General features: G+C 39.8%; 1 protein-coding gene across 1 annotated transcript in view; it reads right to left on the bottom strand.

Annotated features, from left to right (window-relative positions):
- The window catches only part of RALYL (RALY RNA binding protein like), a 358,668-nt gene that overhangs the window by 22,627 nt on the left and 316,487 nt on the right, over positions 1-19,554 (bottom strand). The window contains exons 7-8 of the mRNA XM_045007780.1: positions 14,953-15,066; positions 7,214-7,392 (exon numbers count right to left, since the gene is read on the bottom strand). Coding sequence (XP_044863715.1) covers positions 7,214-7,392; positions 14,953-15,066 — 293 coding nt within the window. The remainder of the gene's footprint in view (positions 1-7,213; positions 7,393-14,952; positions 15,067-19,554) is intronic.

The raw sequence follows: 19,554 nt of genomic DNA on the forward strand, positions 1-19,554 counted from the left end.
TGGCCCAGCATCACTTCAGCAGATACAATAGTTGAACCTTCGACTTGATGGTATAGTTTCTTCTGTGGAAACTAGTACAATGGGAAAATGTGCAATGTATAAAACATATTGCAAGCTACTAATCTTGGATAGCCAAATCCAGTTAACTCTATTGATTAGAGTGGAATCACTCTGGCTTATTTTGATGCAACTCAGAGCAGAATTTGGCTCATAATCTTTAAAGCAAATCTGGTATTAGAAATCCAACTTAGATGACTGAAATGTGAAATACATTAGATAAAATTCATCATGCTTTGCTTGAGATATGTAAATACAGGACTTGGCTACAGCAGTACTTGCTTGTGTCAGATGTGTTTGGTTCAGTAAAATGATTCTTTTATTTCTTTTCAGTACAGTTTATTTTACTACCTAAATATAAGAACACAAAAACTTCCATACTGGGTCAGACCAAAGGTCCATCTAGCTCAGTATCCTGTCTTCTGACAGGGGCCAATGCCAGGTGCCCCAGAGGGAATGAACAGAACAGGTAATCATCAAGTGAACCATCACTTGTTGCTCATCCCAGCTGATCCATCAGCTGATCCATCCCGGCTTCTGGCAAATGGAGGCTAGGGACACCATCTCTGCCCATCCTTGCTAATAGCCATTGATGGGCCTATCCTCCATGATCTTATCTAGTTCTTTTTTTAACCCTGTTATAGCCTTGGCCTTCACAACATCATCTGGCAAGGAGTTCCACAGGTTGACTGTGTGTGTGGAAAAATACTTGCTTTTGTTTGTTTTAAACCTGCTGCCTATTAATTTCATGTGGTGACCCCTAGTTCTTGTGTTATGAGAAGGAGTAAATAACACTTCCTTATTTACTTCTCCACACCAGTCATGATTTTATAGACCTCCATCATAGCCACCCTTAGTCGTCTCTTTTCCAAGCTGAAAAGTCCCAGTCTTACTAATATCTCCTCATATGGCAGCCATTCCATACACCTAATCATTTTCATTGCCCTTTTCTGAACCTTTTCCAATTCCAATATATCTTTTTTTGAGATGAGGGACCACATCTTCACGCATCATTCAAGATGTGAGTGTACCATGGATTTATATAGAGGCAATATATTTTCTGTCTCATTAATGATCTGGAAGATGGCATGGACTAGACTCTCAGCAAGTTTGCAGATGACACTAAACTGGGAGGAGTGGTAGATACACTGGAGAGTAGGGATAGGATACAGAAGGACCTAGACAAATTAGAGGATTGGGCCAAAAGAAACCTGATGAGATTCGGCAAGGACAAGTACAGGACGGAAGAAATCCCATGCACTGCTACAGACTAGGGACTGAATGGCTAGGCAGCAGTTCTGCAGAAAAGGACCTAGGGGTTACAGTGGAAGAGAAGCTGGATATGAGTCGACAGTGTGCCCTTGTTGCCAAGAAGGCTAACAGCATTTTGGGCTGTATAGGTAGGGGCATTGCCAGCAGATCGAGGGATGTGATCATTCCCCTCTATTCAACATTGGTGAAGCGTCATCTGGAGTACTGTGTCCAGTTTTGGACCCCACACTACAAGAAGGATGTGGAAAAATTGGAATGAGTCCAGCGGAGGGCAACAAAAATGATTAGGGGGCTGGAGCACATGACTTATGAGGAGAGGCTGAGGGAACTGAGATTGTTTAGTCTGCAGAAGAGAAGAATGGGGAAGGATTTGATAGCTGCTTTCAACTACCTGAAAGGGGGTTTCAAAGAGGATGGATTTAGACTGTTCTCAGTGGTGGCAGATGACAGAACAAGGAGTAATGGTCTCAAGTGTCAGTGGGGGAGGTTTAGGTTGGATATTAGGAAAAACTTTTTCACTAGGAGGGTAGTGAAGCACTGGAATGGGTTACCTAGGGAGGTGGTGGAATCTCCTTCCTTAGAGGTTTCTAAGGTCAGGCTTGACAAAGCTCTGGCTGGGATGATTTAGTTGGGCATTGGTCCTGCTTTGAGCAGGAGGTTGGACTAGATGACCTCCTGAGGTCCCTTCCAACCCTGATATTCTATAATTATCTATCCCTTTCTTAATGATTCACAACATTCTGTTCTGTTTTGACTCTCTGCACATTGAGTGGATGTTTTCAGAGAACTGTCCACAATGACTCCAAGATCTCTTTCGTGAGCGCTAACAGCTAATTTAGACATTTTATATGTATAGTTGAGATTATGTTTTTCAATGTGCATTACTTTGCATTTGTTGAATATTGGCATTCTTGTAAAAAATGCAAGTAAATTTAAATCTTCTTGTTCCATGCAGATTTGCTATTTTACCAAAAGTAATTCCTTGTTACTTACTAGTAGGGACAAAAAGTATCACAATGGGCCTGATCCAAAGTTAACTGCAGTCATTCTATACGCTTTGGATCAGGCTCTATAATGCTAGGAAATGTTTGGAATATGTACTTTTTGAAATGGAATTTGTATTTGTAGATACTAATTTGTCAGAAAGCTGAAATTCAGTGGTCGAAATGTGGTCTTGTCTGTATAGTTCAAGATATGTGGTGTGTTCTAATGTTCTGTGATGAAGGTAGAGAAGATGCATTGATATCATCAAATTATATGGCAGTGATTTAATTTTTGCATGATAAAACTGAATGCAGCAAGAAAACTAACCCTAAGCACTGTATGTTTCAGTTACTGGTGTCTTTTGTCTGACACATTCTCCATCTAAAGACAGTAAAAGCAAGAAAAATGACAAGAAAATAGACTAGGCTGGATACATACAATACAGAGGGCTATAAAATGGACAATATAGAGAAATTAAATATCTCTGAGGCAAATGTAACAGAAATGTACTTAATAGCTAGGGAATAAATTCTGATCTCAGCTGCACCAGTGTACATGGGGAATAACGGCATTGAATCTATGCTGGGGTCGGCAACCTTTGGCATGTGGTCCATGAGGTTAATCTGATTGCGGACCATGAGACATTTTGCTAACATTGACCACCCGCAGGCTTGGCCCCACACAGCTCCCTGTGGCCGCGGTTCACTGTTCCCAGGCAATGGGAGCTGCGGGAAGCGGTGCGGGCCGCAGACATGTGCTAGCCGCTGCTTCCTGCAGCTCCCATTGGGAGCTGTGGGGGGCCATGCCTGTGGATGGTCAATGTAAAGAAAATGTCTCATGGCCCGCTAGCGGATTACCCTGATGGGCACTGTGCTGAAGGTTTCCAACCCTTGATCTATGCAGTTACATAGTGTAAAATCAGTGTGAGATCAGAATCAGGCCCAAAACATTTTCTCTATTTCTTATAGTTCTATAATTCAATAAAAAAACATCTCAAAGAAATCACACTAAAGGTCTGACTCACAACTGCACTACTCACATCTTATGCCGATATAACTCCACTTATGTCCATGGATTCATACCAGCAAGAAGCAATGGTTATACCATTCTGGAAATTCTGAGGAGATACTAGGCTAGACACTGATCTCAGTTATACCAATGTAAATCTGTAGTACTTTAAGTCAGTGCAGTTACTGTAGATCTACACTAGTATAATTGAGATCAAAATCTGGTCTAGTGACTGCATAACTACTGAACCATCATTGTATTATTAGTAACTACTGTTAGTTTATGATTATTATTAATGGCATCCAACTTGATGGATGCTATTCTCCTCTGACAATGTAATATAGATGGGTTTAAATGCTTTGCTGATTTGGGGCCTAAATCTGTGTAAAAAAAAATGCACTGTCCTATGGAGCAAATTAAGATGCCTCACCCCATTTTAGCTGGGAGGGTGTTTGGTCAGATCTGCAGGGCTAAGTCCTGGCAGCGGGAGGGAAGCTCTCATGCCCAGACATGCTGGAGCCCAGTTCCTCCTTGTGCCTCCAAGTGCATGTGCAAGTGTGCTAGGGAAGGGGCTTCTCTACCTTCCATTGGTCAGCCAGGGAAAGAATTGGGGGGGGCGGGCTGATTGGCTCTCCTGGGCCCTTCCTCCATCAAAAACCTCCACAGGCAGCCAGGGGCCATCTTGTCACCATTGCTGCCCTGCTCGCCATCCCTATAGTTGAAATATAATAAACTGTTTTCATAATGCTGCAGGCCTGATTGCCTGTTTTGGGGATCAGGAAGGATTTTTCACTTATTGGGCCAAATTGCAGAGGTCCAAAGAGGTGGGAGCCCTGTAATCCTGCACTGGACCCAGCTGGTATGTGTCTGGTATCTGAGAGAAGTGGGCAGATAGTGTCTCTCCTTATGTTCAGTTAATAAAGTTGTAGCATGCATCCTGAAACTGGGCACCCAAAGTTGACACTGAAGGTAGGACAAGAAGTAATGGGTTTAAGGCTCAGCAAGGGAGATTTAGGTTATATATTAGGCAAAAGTTTCTAACTATAAGGGTAGTTATGCTCTGGAACAGACTTACAAGGGAGGTTGTGGAATCCTCATCACTGGAGGTTTTTAAGACCAGGTTAGACAAACACCTGTCAAGGATGGTCTAGGTATACTTGGTTCTGCCCCAGCATGGGGAGATGGACTTGCAGATCTCATGCAGTCCCTTCCAGCCTTACATTTCTGTGATTCTATAATCTAAACTTAATCTGCATTGATTTTGCTTGCTAACATTTCTTTTCAAAATGTGTGTATTGTAAATAAATTAGACTAGGATAAATCATCAATTACTTGATTCTTCTTCTCTCTCCACAAGGAAATAACTTAGTCTTCTTGATTGCTTGGAAGTCATAACATTAACACTGCACCTTTACAAATATTTTTGTATATGATCTGTTATTCTGATATGTGTAGCAGTAGAAAAGATATTTTCCCCATCTTGATTCTAAATCCCTATTTTTAGGAGATTATAAATTTCAGAAAGTTTGCCCTATAGACTGAAATTTGTCATGCTTGTTTCTAGCCGCAGGATAAATTTTTGTGTGTGGAAAGTTTGATGAAATCGTGTTTGTGAAACTTCTTTTATATTAAAAATTGGCTAGATGGGCTTTTGCTTGACTATCTCACAAACAGCTTCATTTTAAAATTAGAAATTTGCTGTGTAACTACTGTTCTTTGAGTTCTAATGCCTTTAAGATCCAAGTTTCTTAGAAAACAAATAACAATGGTTAAGTTTTCTTGTTTTGTAATAAGCTGATCTGTCTTGTTTTCACAAAGTAGAACCTGTGTGTCAGGAAGTAGGTTCTTCTACTTCAGAAAAAATAGTTTCTGAATAGGAATAGGACAAATCTTACTAAAAAGCAGTTTATTCAGTCATCTTGCTCTTAAGGGGATCACTGTCTTTCACTTGAGCAGCAATCAACTGATATGTGAGTCAATTTGAGTCTGAGAGCTAGAGGATGAGTGTGCAAATGAACAAGAAGCAAGTTGAATTAGCAAGCCCCACATAACTAAATTATTCCAGGAAAAAAAAGATAAGGAACAAATACATAGACAAACACACTGAAGACTCATATTTGCAAGATACAAATTGACTTTTCAGTCATTGAAGTATCATTGACTTAAGTGGGATTTGAGAGGATGCTCCAGACTTCATAAGACTTGAACATAATATTTATATATCTCATCTTCTATTAAATTTATGTCAATTTCTGAAGGCATCTTAACAAAATTAATTATATAATAGAATAGGTGAAATTCATAACGTATGGTACATAATGAATTGCCCATACCATATCATTATAACTCTTGCCCAAGGAGCTGAATATCTGAATGAGAACTGCTGAAGAAAGACACATAGGTCAATTAAACCAAAACAGCCACCCTAAGAATTACCCATTGCTTAGATATGCTCTCCAGCAATCTTTCATAGCAATTCCTTCTCCCTCGCTTCTTTCTAATTGCGTGGCTCTTTCACTTCCTCACATAACTAAAGTCAGTAGTGCTTTAAGTTACCACTGGATAGGAACAAATGAAGAAAAACAACATGCTGCCAATAGGACGGCAAAGAGCACCAGTAGAGGAATCTACTCTATCAGTCATCTGAATCTTCAGATCTAATGGTGAATTTAAGGACGCTCATTTATCATTGGTGGAGAAGCAGTAAATAAAGAAAACTAATAGCTTTCATAACTTGAAGTTTCACTGTTCTTGCAAACAGAGTGGTCTCACTGACTGCAACACACTCGTCAGTTTTCCAGCATTCTCCCAGGAAGCTCTAAAATTACTTCTAAATTCATAAAATGAACACAGTTGTGCACTGTTTATACAGTATGAATAGGAGATGAACTAAACCATGGAAGTAATGTCTTTAGTGGGCTTTTCATGGTCTCTCTGCCTCACAACTGAAACTACACTATAGTAAACAATCTGCTTGCCTTGTGGAGCTGGCTGAATTGCTTTATATTTGTATATTGCATAGGGGAAATAAAGAGAGAGGTAAAGTCACCAAATGCAAAGGTATCCATAGAGAATTACAGTGTATCCAGTAGGTAAAATATATACTACTACTTAGAACTTGTATAGCAGCTTTACATCCATTGATCTCACAACACTTTATAAAAGAGAACAAGTATCATTATTCCCATATAATAGATGGGAAAACAGAGGCTCAGAAAGGGGAAGAGTCTTGCTCCAAATAATGATGTAATTAACAAGCAGGCATGAAAATACAAGAATTTCATAACCACAGCAAATATTGGCTCTGGTTTCCAAGATGTACAACACTCAGCTATTTAGGCCATGTCTACATTAGGGAATCTGAAACCTGGTTTAGTCAATACAGTGGTAAAAACACCGGAAACCACCACTCTTGTCTATACAATGGCTCCCACTGGCATTAAAACCAATTCCTTTGAACAATATTAGCACTAGAGCTGGTCAGCAATTTTCCAATAGTTTTCATCAGAAAATTCAGTTTAGTCAAAACCAAAATGTTTTGCAGAAATGTTTTGGTTTTGATGAACTTTCGCAAAGCTTGCTTGGTGGGCTGCAGGGGAGCCTGGGTTTCCCAGGTCTGCAGCTCTGGTGCAGCCCTGCCATGCAGAGCTGGGAGCCTGGAGAGACATGTCTGGAAACAGGGCTCTCAGGGCTTCTAGGTTCCTCACTCTGCAGTGAGGGTCTTCCCAGGATCCTGGGGATTCAGGGGAAGCCTGGGGAGTCCCTTAGAGGTGGAGGCAGCATCAAAGTGTCATTAACATTTTTGTTAATCCTGATCCTAAAAAATTATTATTGGACTTCCATGGTTATTCATAATAACTGTATACATAGCCATGGCATGTTAATTTCTTACCAGCTCATTGCTGCAATCCTCATCAAAATCCTCCTCTATTCCATCAGTCATCTCTTCTCCATCCCCATCTGCATCTGGCCCTACTTCAATAGGCTCTTCTGTAGAGTTATCTGCATTCTCTGATATGCATTCCTCTTGGATCAACTCAGCATTATCTTCCATTTGCTTCTTTTGAGCTTCTGTAAGGAAAGCATACCCTGTAGAGATTCAGTAACCTTTTCTGTTGCTCGGAATGAACAATGCTCTCAGGCAGACTTCATGCCTCCATTCTCCAGATGGAGCTAGGTTTATGAAATATGGTATGTTAATATCTACCAGGTAAATATTATCAAATTCCCTGACTCTGAAAGTTACAGAATAAATAATCTGCAACACCGGTGCACTCAGCCAATCAAAGTGAAGGGACCAAATACAGTTAATGGTGCAAAAATAGAGTTTTGTCCCAGTCATGCAATTCTCTGAACTCTGCTATGTCGTGGGAACCCAGTTTGCATAATCATTGTGCAGTTATGTATCAATGTAAATCTCTGTGCTCTCACTGGATGACGGATGATAATGGCCAATAAGTGTGCAGGGATTTGCATAATCATGGTGTGATTATTTCTCAATAAGTATACAGTTAATAAATCTTACTAGTCACACTGGTCCCATTACTAGAGGCTGGAGTAGCAGTTGCAGCACCTCCTCATTCTCTCTGTTTGCACTGTGTGCTGGGACAACTGGATCCATTTATGGCCCCTACCTTTGGCTCAAACTCATTGCTGCTTTCCATTCCTGCCAAAGTGGGGTCAACATAAAGACCATTTTCAAGGCACTCAGCTCATGGAAGCTCCCCTGCCTGGTCCACTCTGTTCAGCTCTAGTGTGGGACTTAAGTAATGCAGATTGCCTTGCATTTGTCCTCCATATCTTCAAGAATTTCACCCAGGCAGCAGAAGTCCACAGTAGGGATGGGAGAGGACTAACAGACTGACTTATAGAGTAGTTGGAGGAGCAGCAGAGCAGGGGACTTGGAGGGACCACAGACTCACTCCTATTCACTTCAGAGTGGTAGCCGTGTTAGTCTGTATCAGCAAAAAGAACAGGAGTACTTGTGGCACCTTAGAGACTAACACATTTATTTGGGCATAAGCTTTTGTGGGCTAAAACCCACTTCATTGGATGTATGCAGTGGAAAATACAGTAGGAAGATGTGTGTATATATACACAGAGAACATGAAAAAATGGGTGTTGCCATACCAACTCTAACGATACTAGACAATTAAGGTGGGCTATTATCAGCAGGAGAGAGAAATTTTCCCCTACTGTTACTCACACCTTCTTGTCAACTGTTTGAAATGGGCCATCCTGATTATCACTATAAAAGTTTTTTTTCTCTCCTGTTGATATGGCAACCCCCATTTTTTCATGTTCTCTGTGTATGTATATCTTCCTACTGTATTTTCCACTGCATGCATCCGATGAAGTGGGTTTTAGCCCATGAAAGCTTATGCCCAAATAAATGTGTTAGTCTCTAAGGTGCCACAAGGACTCCTGTTCTTTTTGCTATTCATTTTAGGAGCTTATGATGAAAACCTTTATGCACCGAAAATGACAGCAGGTTAGGGGACTATTCGCCTATAGCTGGGATAGCAACGTCATTTCAGTCTGAAAGTGACAATTCCTATCAGGGATGGAACTTACAAAACAAAAGAGATGCTTCTTTCTTTTCTAAACTGACTGTTTTATATTACCAGCAAGCTCATCTCATATATTGTTACACAGTGAATGAATCTGAAATTGGCTGTGAAGTTGTATATCTTTCAGCTTTATGAATACATTATGGTTTCTACTTTAAATTATTACATGCCATAGCTAGTACGCAAAACTCCTGACACTGTTATGTATCTCATAATCTTAAGCAAAGACAGCACTAGTTTCTCCTCTGTGTATCTACACATTTGTTTTCATCTCTTCAGTCTTGTTAGCCTTTGACCCTTCTTCCTCTCAAATTGTGCTTGCTAAAGCTTCAGAATAAATAAGGCTTTGTTTCCTTAGACCTAACATCTTTACAGAAAGAATCTTGGACTCAAAGAATTAAGGCCAATCATAGGCATCCCTCTTTGAAATCAGTGTGGTTGTAGAGATTGCTACTGCAAAATTCAGTCCATGGAGCCGTATAAAATATTAATCAGTATAACAGCTTCATAGTTATAACCAGTGATGTTAGCATAAGCTATAGTATCAACCCAATTTCTGCTATGGCATTTGATTTAACAGTCTTTTGGTACACACTTGTAGTGCTACCAACAAATGGTAACCACCTAAAACCTTTTTCATTTGCTTAAGCATTGCTTCTGCTCTTCTTCATTTCAAGATCTGTGCTAAGGAGGAGAATGTCTTGAAAGGCTGGAAATTTCAGAAGACAAACTTTTTGCATAAAATATTAAACAGCATGAACAGGCAACATGAACTCCTGCTCAGAATGAACAATGGGAATCGTAAAGACAAATAGCAGATAAGAAGCAGTGGACATTTTAATCCTTTTTATATGCAGCACTGCATTTTGTCTCATTGCCTTTATGAAAGTCATATCAAACTTTCCCCCTGCTTACTTAATTTAGTGTCTTAAACTTATAAACAGCAAATATAAGGCGAGGGAAATATGATAAAAGTATTCTTAAATCTAACAATCTATTGGATATCTATGTAAAAGGACAGGATATTATAAAATAAGGAGTTGAACTATAGTATATATGTAATAAGAGACAGGAAAACCACGCTTTGGTCAAGACTTTCAAAAATGGGTGCTAAAGTTATGTTCCTGATGTATCTTGATGAGAGTTGTTGGGGGGGCTTAGCACTTTTGAAAATCAGGCCACTTTTTAAAGTGTCTAACTAAGAACTTAGGGATAGGATTTTCAAAGATGCCTAAGGATTTAAGTGGCCAACTCCCATTATATTGGATACCCAAAACTTTTAGGATCTTTTGAAAATCCACACCTCAGAACCTAACTTTAGGCACTTGTTGAAAATCTTGGTCTTTGTATATACAGAAAAAAAATACTCTACTGCTGCCATCTTACTGAATCAGAGCAGCCAGCCACTGCTCTGTTGTGGCTTCCTGCTCCAAATTTCCACCAACAAATTAGACACATCAAACATCCTAAAAATCATTTTCCTCTCTATAAATTCTAGCTATTGAGCTTGCAGAGTTATTTGCTCTACCAAATAGATCCAAATCTATATATAAAAGCTTCCAAACAAGTATGTTATTAGGGACACAATTTGCAGCTATACACAGTATTAAAACACAACATTTATCACATGTAGAGTTTGAGTTTCCAACCTGAGCCCATAACTGAGATTGACAAGCATGACATCGATTCTTTGTTGAAAGACTAATGTAAAAACACCTCCCTTCTCTCTTGCACTATTTGTATTTAAAGTGAATCTAAAGCCCTTAGGCAAAAGGGAACGTAAACTGTGCACTACCATTAGGGATATAAAACCACAAGACAATCTTTTACCCTCAATTTATCTTTTCTGTTTTCATCCTACTAAAAATTTCAGGGTATTGGTAGCACTAAGAAAAGAACACTAAGCGAAATTTGCAAGCTGAGTTTATCCCCTGAGCTTTTACTGGTTAGTCAGTGAATAAGTTCAGTAAAAACATTGAGTTCAGATTCTAACATGTATCATTCCCCTAAAGGAATAACTCCGAGTCCTTAGAATATCCTTCTGAATGGCAATGTAAGGTCATGAAAAAAATTAAAATTAAAAAATTCCAACTGAATGTACATGCTCTCCCTCTCTCCCCTTTCTTTTCTTAATAACAAAGTTATGCCCTAATCCTCATCCAGTATGCAGCCAGGAGACACCATCTTTGTACTGGACAATTCTGCAGGGGACAAGCGCTTTTTGAAGTGCTTGGAGGAGAGGAAGGTGATCAGGAACAGTCAACATGGATTCACCAAGGGCAAGTCATGCCTAACCAACCTGACTGCCTTCTATGATAAGATAACTGGTCCTGTGGATATGGGGAAAGCAGTGGACATGTCATATCTGGACATTAGCAAAGCTTTTGATACGGTCTCCCACAGCAATCTTGCCAGCAAGTTAAAAAAGTATGGAGTGGATGAATTGACTATAAGGTGGATAGAAAGCTGGCTCAATGGTAATGATCAATGGCACACTGTCTAGTTGGCAGCCGGTATCAAGCGGAGTACCCCAGGGGTCGGTCGTGGGACTGGTTTTGTTCAACATCTTTATTAATGATCTGAATGACGGGATGGATTGCACCCTCAGCAAGTTCATGGATGACACTAAGCTGAGGGAAGAGGCAGATACGCTGGAGGATAGGGATAGGGTTCAGAGTGACCTAGACAAATTGGAGGCTTGGGCCAAAAGAAATCTGAGGTTCAACAAGGACAAGTGCAGAGTCCTACACTTAGGACGGAAGAATCCCATGCACTGCTACAGGCTGGGGCCCGACTGGCTATGCAGCAGTTCTGAAGCAAAGGACCTGGGGATTACAGTGGATGAGAAGCGGGATATGGGTCAGCAGTGTGCCCTTGTTGCCAAGAAAGCTAGCAGCATATTGGGGTGCATTAATAGGAATATTGCCAGCAGATTGAGGGAAGTGATTATTTCCCTCTGTTCAGCACTAGTGAGGCCACATCTGGAGTATTGCATCCAGTTTTGGGCCCCCCACTACAGAAAGGATATGGACAAAGAGTCCAGCAGAGGGAAACAAAAATGATCAGAGGGCTAGGGCACATGTCTTATGAGGAGAGGCTGAGGGAACTGGGCTTCTTTAGTCTGCAGAAGAGAAGAGTGAGTGGGGGATTTGATAGCAGCCTTCAACTATCTGAAGGGAGATTCCAAAGAGGATGGAGCTTGGCTGTTCTCAGTGGTGGCAGATGACAGAACAAGGAGCAATGGTCTCAAGTTGCAGTGGAGGAGGTCTAGGTTGGATATTAGGAAACACTATTGCACTAGGAGGGTGGTGAAGCCCTGGAATGGGTTACCTAGGGATGTGGTGGAATCTCCATCCTTAGAGATTTTAAGGCCTGGCTTGACAAAGCCCTGGCTGGGATGATTTAGTTCGTGTTGATCCTGCTTTGAGCAGGGGGTTGGACTAGATGACCTTCTGAGGTCTCTTCCAATCCTAATCTTCTATGATTCTATGAAGGGAAGGAATTCTCACATCAGACCATAGAACAGCAATGGAACCATTCTGCAAATCCTTTGTGTCGGCTCCAAGAATCTTTCTCCCCTCCCACCTTTCTGGTAGAAGGAATGGAGAGCAAGGGGACAGGATCTGCATCTCAGTGATTTAAAAATGATTGGGCCAGACTGTGATATTAGTTATATCTGTGTAAATCCAGAAAAATTCCACTGAATTTAATGGAAAATCTGGACCACTGTATCCATTTCCTACCCTCTTATCAAGAGAACTCTGAAGGGTATTCATTGCAGTACTTTGGGAGATATAATAGTATGATTCAATATGAATCAACATTTTCTCTTTGAGCTGATTTATATTTAAATGAGTATATTACAATCCTTTTTAGCAAAAATGCAAATTGGTTCTCAAAGTCCAAGTTTTGCATAGTAATGGATTTTATATAAAAGCTCCCTGGAGTGGGGATATGCCATCTCAACTCATTTCCGTAGACCAGTGATTCATTTGGGTGCTGTACAATTACATATTCTCTGACTATATCACCAATTTTTATCTAATTTGCTTAAAATTTTAATGAGACAAGGTGGGTGGGTTAATATCTTTTATTGGATCAATTTCTGTTGGTGAGAGAGACAAGCTTGTGAGCTTTCACAGAGCTCTTTATTGGGTCTGGGAAATGAACTCAGAATGTCACAGCTAAATACAGGGTGGAACAGATTGTTTAGCATAAGTAGTTAAGACATTTCAAGGGACCATTCAAGGTGAAGTCTATGTTAACACCTATCTATTCACAGAGTGTGGGATGGGGAATATTCTAGAGAGTTTCATGGATGTGTGCTGGTTGTTGATTCCATGCATTCCAACAATTACAATCCATACTAGATGGAGATCACATCCTGAAAGAAATCTTTCCTGAAACTCCTCTTTTGGCATTCAACTAACCCCCCAACCTCTCCAAGCTCATCATCAGAAGCAAGCTCCCCACAAACCAGGATACACCAACTCAAAGCGGCACCAGACACTGCCAGAACAACTGATGCAAGACCTGTAGACATATCTCCATTCACTATGCTCTTGAATGAACTCACACAGAATAATGATAAAAGACAAAGACCATATCACCTTTGGGTGAACACTTTTGAAAAAATGACTCTATATCTGACCTCTCAATCCTCATTCTCAAAGGAAACCTGTGCAACTCCTTCAAAAGACGACCCTGGGAGCATAAATTCATAACTTTGCTAAATACTAAAAATCATGGATTGAATAGAGACACTGGATTTATGGCTTATTACAACAATCTATAACCCACTTAATACCCCCCCTCCAAATGTCCTCCCCTCCCCTTATTCCTCTATGACTGGAGAGGTGTTAACTGGCCATTTCACCTTTAATGTTTCCTGTAAATATGTGTTATATACCTATGCTAAACAATCTGTTCTTCTTTGTGTTTAACACCATGACACTCTGAGTACATTCCTAGACCTGAAGAAGATCTTTGAAAGCTAGTGTCTTTCACCCAAAGAAGTTGGTCCAATAAAAGATATTAGCTCACCCACCTTGACTCTCTATTATCCTTGGGATCAACATGGCTACAGCACCACTGCATACTTTAAATTTTAATGTAAAGATAATGAATGCATCTTGTGCACACTTCTCCTATAAAGATATATCAAGTTCTATATTTACTATCTGTCATAGATTTGAAAAATAACCTTATTTTTATGGGCCAAATTATGGATCTACGCCAGCTAAGGAACTAACCCTATATGTAGGGTTGTTTGTGACTGATTATAACTAGCTTCTAAGTAAGAAAGCCTGTGGTGTACATACAATATACAGGTGGTTGGTGCGATATGTAAGGAATTAGCTAAGAAAGTACCATTGGCATTGATAGGAATTATGTGGCTAATTTTCAATGCAGCATCATGAAAATATGACTAACTTTCTTATGACATTTCATTACGGCACTAACAGGGTAATACATAGATCATTAAACTGCAAGCTTGACCACTGAAATTATATGAATGAGGATTTTGGTTATATTGATAATAGAACAGAATGAGCTTTTGTAAATCTAAAGGCTTGTCTCAAACTGGGGGTAAGCTAGAACTAGAACATTCCCTGCTTTACACTGGTGCAGCAGGTCTATGGTGAGGATTAGCCTGGCCTAACTACCTCAGCATAGCTACTGTATATTGAGGCAATATTTTCTAACATAGACAATAGGTAAAATACTTTTGCATGTTCAAGAATATATTTGTCTCTCTAAAAATTCTTTTCTATAATGCATCTTTGGTTCCTGAAGAGCTAGTTGGAATTTTTTTTTTGCTACTATACTATAGAACACATTCTTGCAATTATTTTGTTGTAAGGACCGTGAATGATATTAAAATCTTATTCCATCAGTCCAAATTGTGGTTTCATTTACCTTCATTCTGACCCTACATTATGTAGCAAAATGTCTGTAAAGCTTTTATTTTTCTCTGTTTTGTCAGTTGGAATGATAACTATGCCCTGGTTTGTTTAATCTCTTAATAAGCTGTCTGTGGCTAAAAATCATTTTCACCTACCTGCTTCAGCCTTCTGCTGTTTTTCAATCTTCTCCAGTCTCCCTAGCAAGGAGTCAATTTTTGTTTTGATTTGGGTTAATTCCTTCTTGATTGTTTGCAACTCATCTGATTTCACTGAGGAAGGAGGGAAAAAAAGGCAGAAAACATGAAAGAAACGATTTCACCCCAAAGACGCATCTGAATATATTCTGTCCCTTTCCCTGGTAAATATAGCTCAAAATACACTTCCTAATATCACTACACTATGATTTCTTTCAGTTCTTTTGGTGAATGAGCATTTAAAACCAATTTTGTCGGTTACAAATGTGGAATCCCAGTAGAATGCATGGTACTAAATCTTGAGTGACAGAAGGTCATGTGGGGGTTGTAGCTCAGTAATAAATGTTTGCAGCAAAACAGTTAAGGCTATATCAGATTCCATCTTGGCAAATGCAAGTAATGTTCAGTGACAATAAACCTATGATGTGACATAGATTCAAATACAGGGAATGATTCAAACATGACAGGCAATTTACAGCTTAGTAATGGTGTTTTGCAGTGCAATTTTCTAATATTATAAAATAATAATAATTATAAAGAGTCCCTCCACAACAGTAGGTATTTTTCAACAAGACTAAATAGCAACAAATGCTGGAGCAGCCATGAACATAATGTTTTGTCCCAGTAAACAACTTTATCGCAAAAGAAGATGTTGAGTATTATTGCTTGTTAAAGCTTTCAATTCATAGTAACTTCTTGTACTTTTCCCAGCTGCAGATAAAATACAAAAAAAATATTTTTGTGATCCAGACTATGGACTGGCAAGCCAATTCCAATAAATTATTATCTCAAGTGAGATTCCAAAGTGTTTGCTGTACTTTATTTTTCATTTATGTGAACCCTTGCACTCCCTGCTTCCAGCTGGGCTTGTAAGAAGAAGTACTGATCTAACAGGAATGTAATATACGCAATGTAATATACGCCATCATATGCCAGCAATGCCCCGCTGCTATGTACATTGGCCAAACTGGACAGTCCCTACGTAAAAGGATACATGGACACAAATCAGACATTAGGAATGGCAATATACAAAAACGTGTAGGAGAACACTTCAACCTCCCTTGACCCACAATAGCAGATTTAAAGGTGGCCATCCTACAGCAAAAAAACTTCAGGACCAGACTTCAAAGAGAAACTGCTGAGCTTCAGTTCATCTGCAAATTTGACACCATCAGCTCAGGATTAAACAAAGACTGTGAATGGCTAGCCAACTACAAAAGCAGTTTCTCCTCCCTTGGTGTTCATACCTCAACTGCTAGAACAGTGCCTCATCCTCCCTGATTAACCTGAACTAACCTCATTATCTCTAGCCTGATTCTTGCTTGCATATTTATACCCGCCTCTGGAAATTTCCACTACATGCATCCGATGAAGTGGGTATTCACCCACGAAAGCTCTTGCTCCAATATGTCTGTTAGTCTATAAGCTGCCACAAGACTCTTTGCTGCTCTTACATAGATTCTGGACCACTGGAGAAGAGGGGAATACTGTCATGGAAGAGGAGCTCTCCCTTCTGTTCAAACCTTAACCTCTTTGGAGAACAAACAAGCCATATTACTATTGGGTACTTATCTGATCTAAACCTCTGAGCCTTCTGAGCTTTGTTCATCAATCAATTAAATCCCTATAACAAGGATAGAATATAGCATATTACTATTATGAGAGGCTTCAGCAGCCTCTGTGACCTTGTTTTAATCGAGGGGTTTTCAGGCCATGCTATTCAGCCATCTGAAAATGCAGCAGTTAACCCAAGAATGGTCCTTCTCATTACTCTGCAGCATTTTTCACAGGGCTTAAAACATTCTCAAAGAAAAATGGGTCTTGGGTTTGTCATTGCCCAATGCCCAAATGTTGTAACAAAATGTTAAGATTCTGACAACTTTTATAAGCAAATGCTATTGCTTCCCTTGAGGGAGAAGGGGCATGTTTCTATTAATAGTGGACTGAAGAAGCAGCATGTATTACAAGATGATGATATATGAATTTTCCCAACAGTGAAGGCTGTGTGTCTGTTGCAGCCTGCTTAGAAGCCTGCTGGGGACGCACCTAACGTGGCCAAGCAGCAGTTTTGAGGTGCTTCCTCACTGGGAAGTGACAGGCTTGACAAACCTAAGAATGAAAAAGTCAGAATAGACATCACAAGAAACCCATGATATTTAGTTCCAACCTAAAAGATGCTCAGAATCTATCCCCATTGTTCAGGGGAAAGGTTGGTGCAGGATGAAAGGGCATGTACATGTGGGTTACCACTCAACCCATGCCACAAAACTCAGCTCCACATTGGCTCCCTGTGTACTACAATAGGGGTCCAGGTTTGGGAGGAAGAATGTGGTGGGAGGCAGGCCCGGATAACTCTGTGAATCTAGCAGTAAAACTCTGAAGTTGCAATAGCAGCCATGGATTAGCCCTACTGCTACTTGTTGCCTGCAGTGGGAGACCTCCTTCTCCTCAGCCTTACAGGACTCTCTAGTGCCAAACTCATTTTCGCAAACTTTGCCTGAGGCAATGTGTCTGAATTTCCAATACAGCAGCACTCATTTCAGGTCAATAGTGAACAAAAAAGGGCAAGATAATAGAAAAAGACAAAGGCCGCATTTTTCAAATACACAACATTTGCTATACAGCCACTCGTGGGTGTGTGGATAGGGGAAAAGGGAGACAGGTATTTGATTTGCATGGACTTCTGATTTGCAGGGATTTGTGCAGGCCTTTGATTGTCTGACCCTCGTGATCAAATTCTGCTCTGTTACATTTCACTAGTGTCTACCTGTAATTCCCTAGAAACTGATGGAATTACAGTGTTATAAAAACTGGTGTGAGAGAACAGGCCAAGTGTTCATATATAGAAGAAAATGTAATGCATTAAAGCACTACAATTAAGATTTGTGTGTTACAGCTGTCATAGATGGCTAGCCCCTACTTTTTTTAAACTCTCCAATAAAACGTCCCGTCATTCTGATTTTTTTCTAATAAGGTCTCATCCAAGCAACAAAGTTTTTTACAAACATAAGAGACTGTGGTTACGATTACATATTTTCAAACATATTTATCTGCTTTCAAATACTAGGATAAAAAATAATGGAATAGCTTACTTGGTTTTTATTAGTTTGTGCTTGTGCAAAACACTATGAAAACAGTTCCTGTCCTCTGCAATGAGGAAAAGTGTCTTCTAGTATTTATTTTTCCTTATAAAAATTTGGAGGTATAAATGACAGCCTGCACTCAGCTCAAAACAGAGAATGAAGGTGGATGTCAATTACATATTTGAAATGGAAGTGCTATTGTTGAATTGCCCAATATTTGGAAACCATTATCTACCATAAATACAAATTGATTCACCTGCAAGATATGATTCAGATTTCTTTGTATAGAAATATGTCATATTTTTATATAACCCCCTCCAGGTTAGCATAAAACATTTTATCTTATTACAGTACTTTAGACTTCAGTGCAAAAATGGGTTAGCTGATGAAGCCAAACATAAACTATATAGTCCAAATGAATTCATCCATTTAAAGTTACAGCTTGATATGAGGTCTCTTCTTAAATGCCTACTACCCATTCATAAACACAGTAGAGAGAAATCTGTTTATTTTCTTCCTGTTTGGAATTTTAGAAAAAAGAAATACCATACTTGAAAAGCTTCTGCATCTTTTTCCATCAGAAAAAAAGTTTGACATTTAGCATCAATAGAACAATTTCCATCTGCTGCTTCATATTGTTAACATACATGAACACTATAAGTTATGTGGTCCATTTTATGAGCACCTTCTTGCTAACATGGAACAATTTTAAATCAAATGGCTAGAAAAAGAAGAGAGAAAAATACGGTCGACTAAATTTAGGTGAAATATATTCAGAAAAGAATGCAAATTCACCCAGCTTATTTTATGTTAGAAGAGCAATCTGGGAGCTCGGACTTCTAATATTTGCTAGAGAAGAATTCACTGCAGTTATAATGGCTGTTTCCATTATTTTTGCACATACAGTGACTAATGGGCAAGACAGCCCCTTGTAGTGAGTATAGAAATTTGTGTTTATGACTATTACATCATTTATTTATAATGTTACTACTGCATTTCATGAGTCCACAATAAGTTTCACTGTATTCAGATACTCCTAAACCAGACCTAATCCAAACCTCTCTAAATTCCAGAGAGGAGTTCTTTGCAGCCTTAATGTAAACCCACCCCTACAGTTATTGGTATGGACCTGTGTGATGGGGCATATAAACCACACATTGGAACTGTTAAGAAGCAGTTCTGGGTGCAGGTGACTCTGCTGTAGCTGGAGGAGGAGCTTCAAAAGGAGCCAGACAGCCCAGGAGGGGACAGGCAGGGAAGGAGGACAGACCTATCCTGACAGCACCTGAACAGGAGTACTGCAAAAGCCTTCGCTGTCAGGAAGAGGGTATCTTTTGCTTTCTTATGTTGGCCTTTGAGACTTTGTTGGGAGGGAAATGGTAGGATGTGTCCTAGGGAAGCAGCCTTGAGACACTCCAGGGTGCTTGATACTGTTGCCTCTTAGGGCCTTGATCAGGAGCCTGGTGGAGTGGGAGGGCCT

This window comes from Mauremys mutica, chromosome 2, assembly GCF_020497125.1.
Source record: "Mauremys mutica isolate MM-2020 ecotype Southern chromosome 2, ASM2049712v1, whole genome shotgun sequence".
Classification (NCBI taxonomy): Eukaryota; Metazoa; Chordata; order Testudines; family Geoemydidae; genus Mauremys; species Mauremys mutica.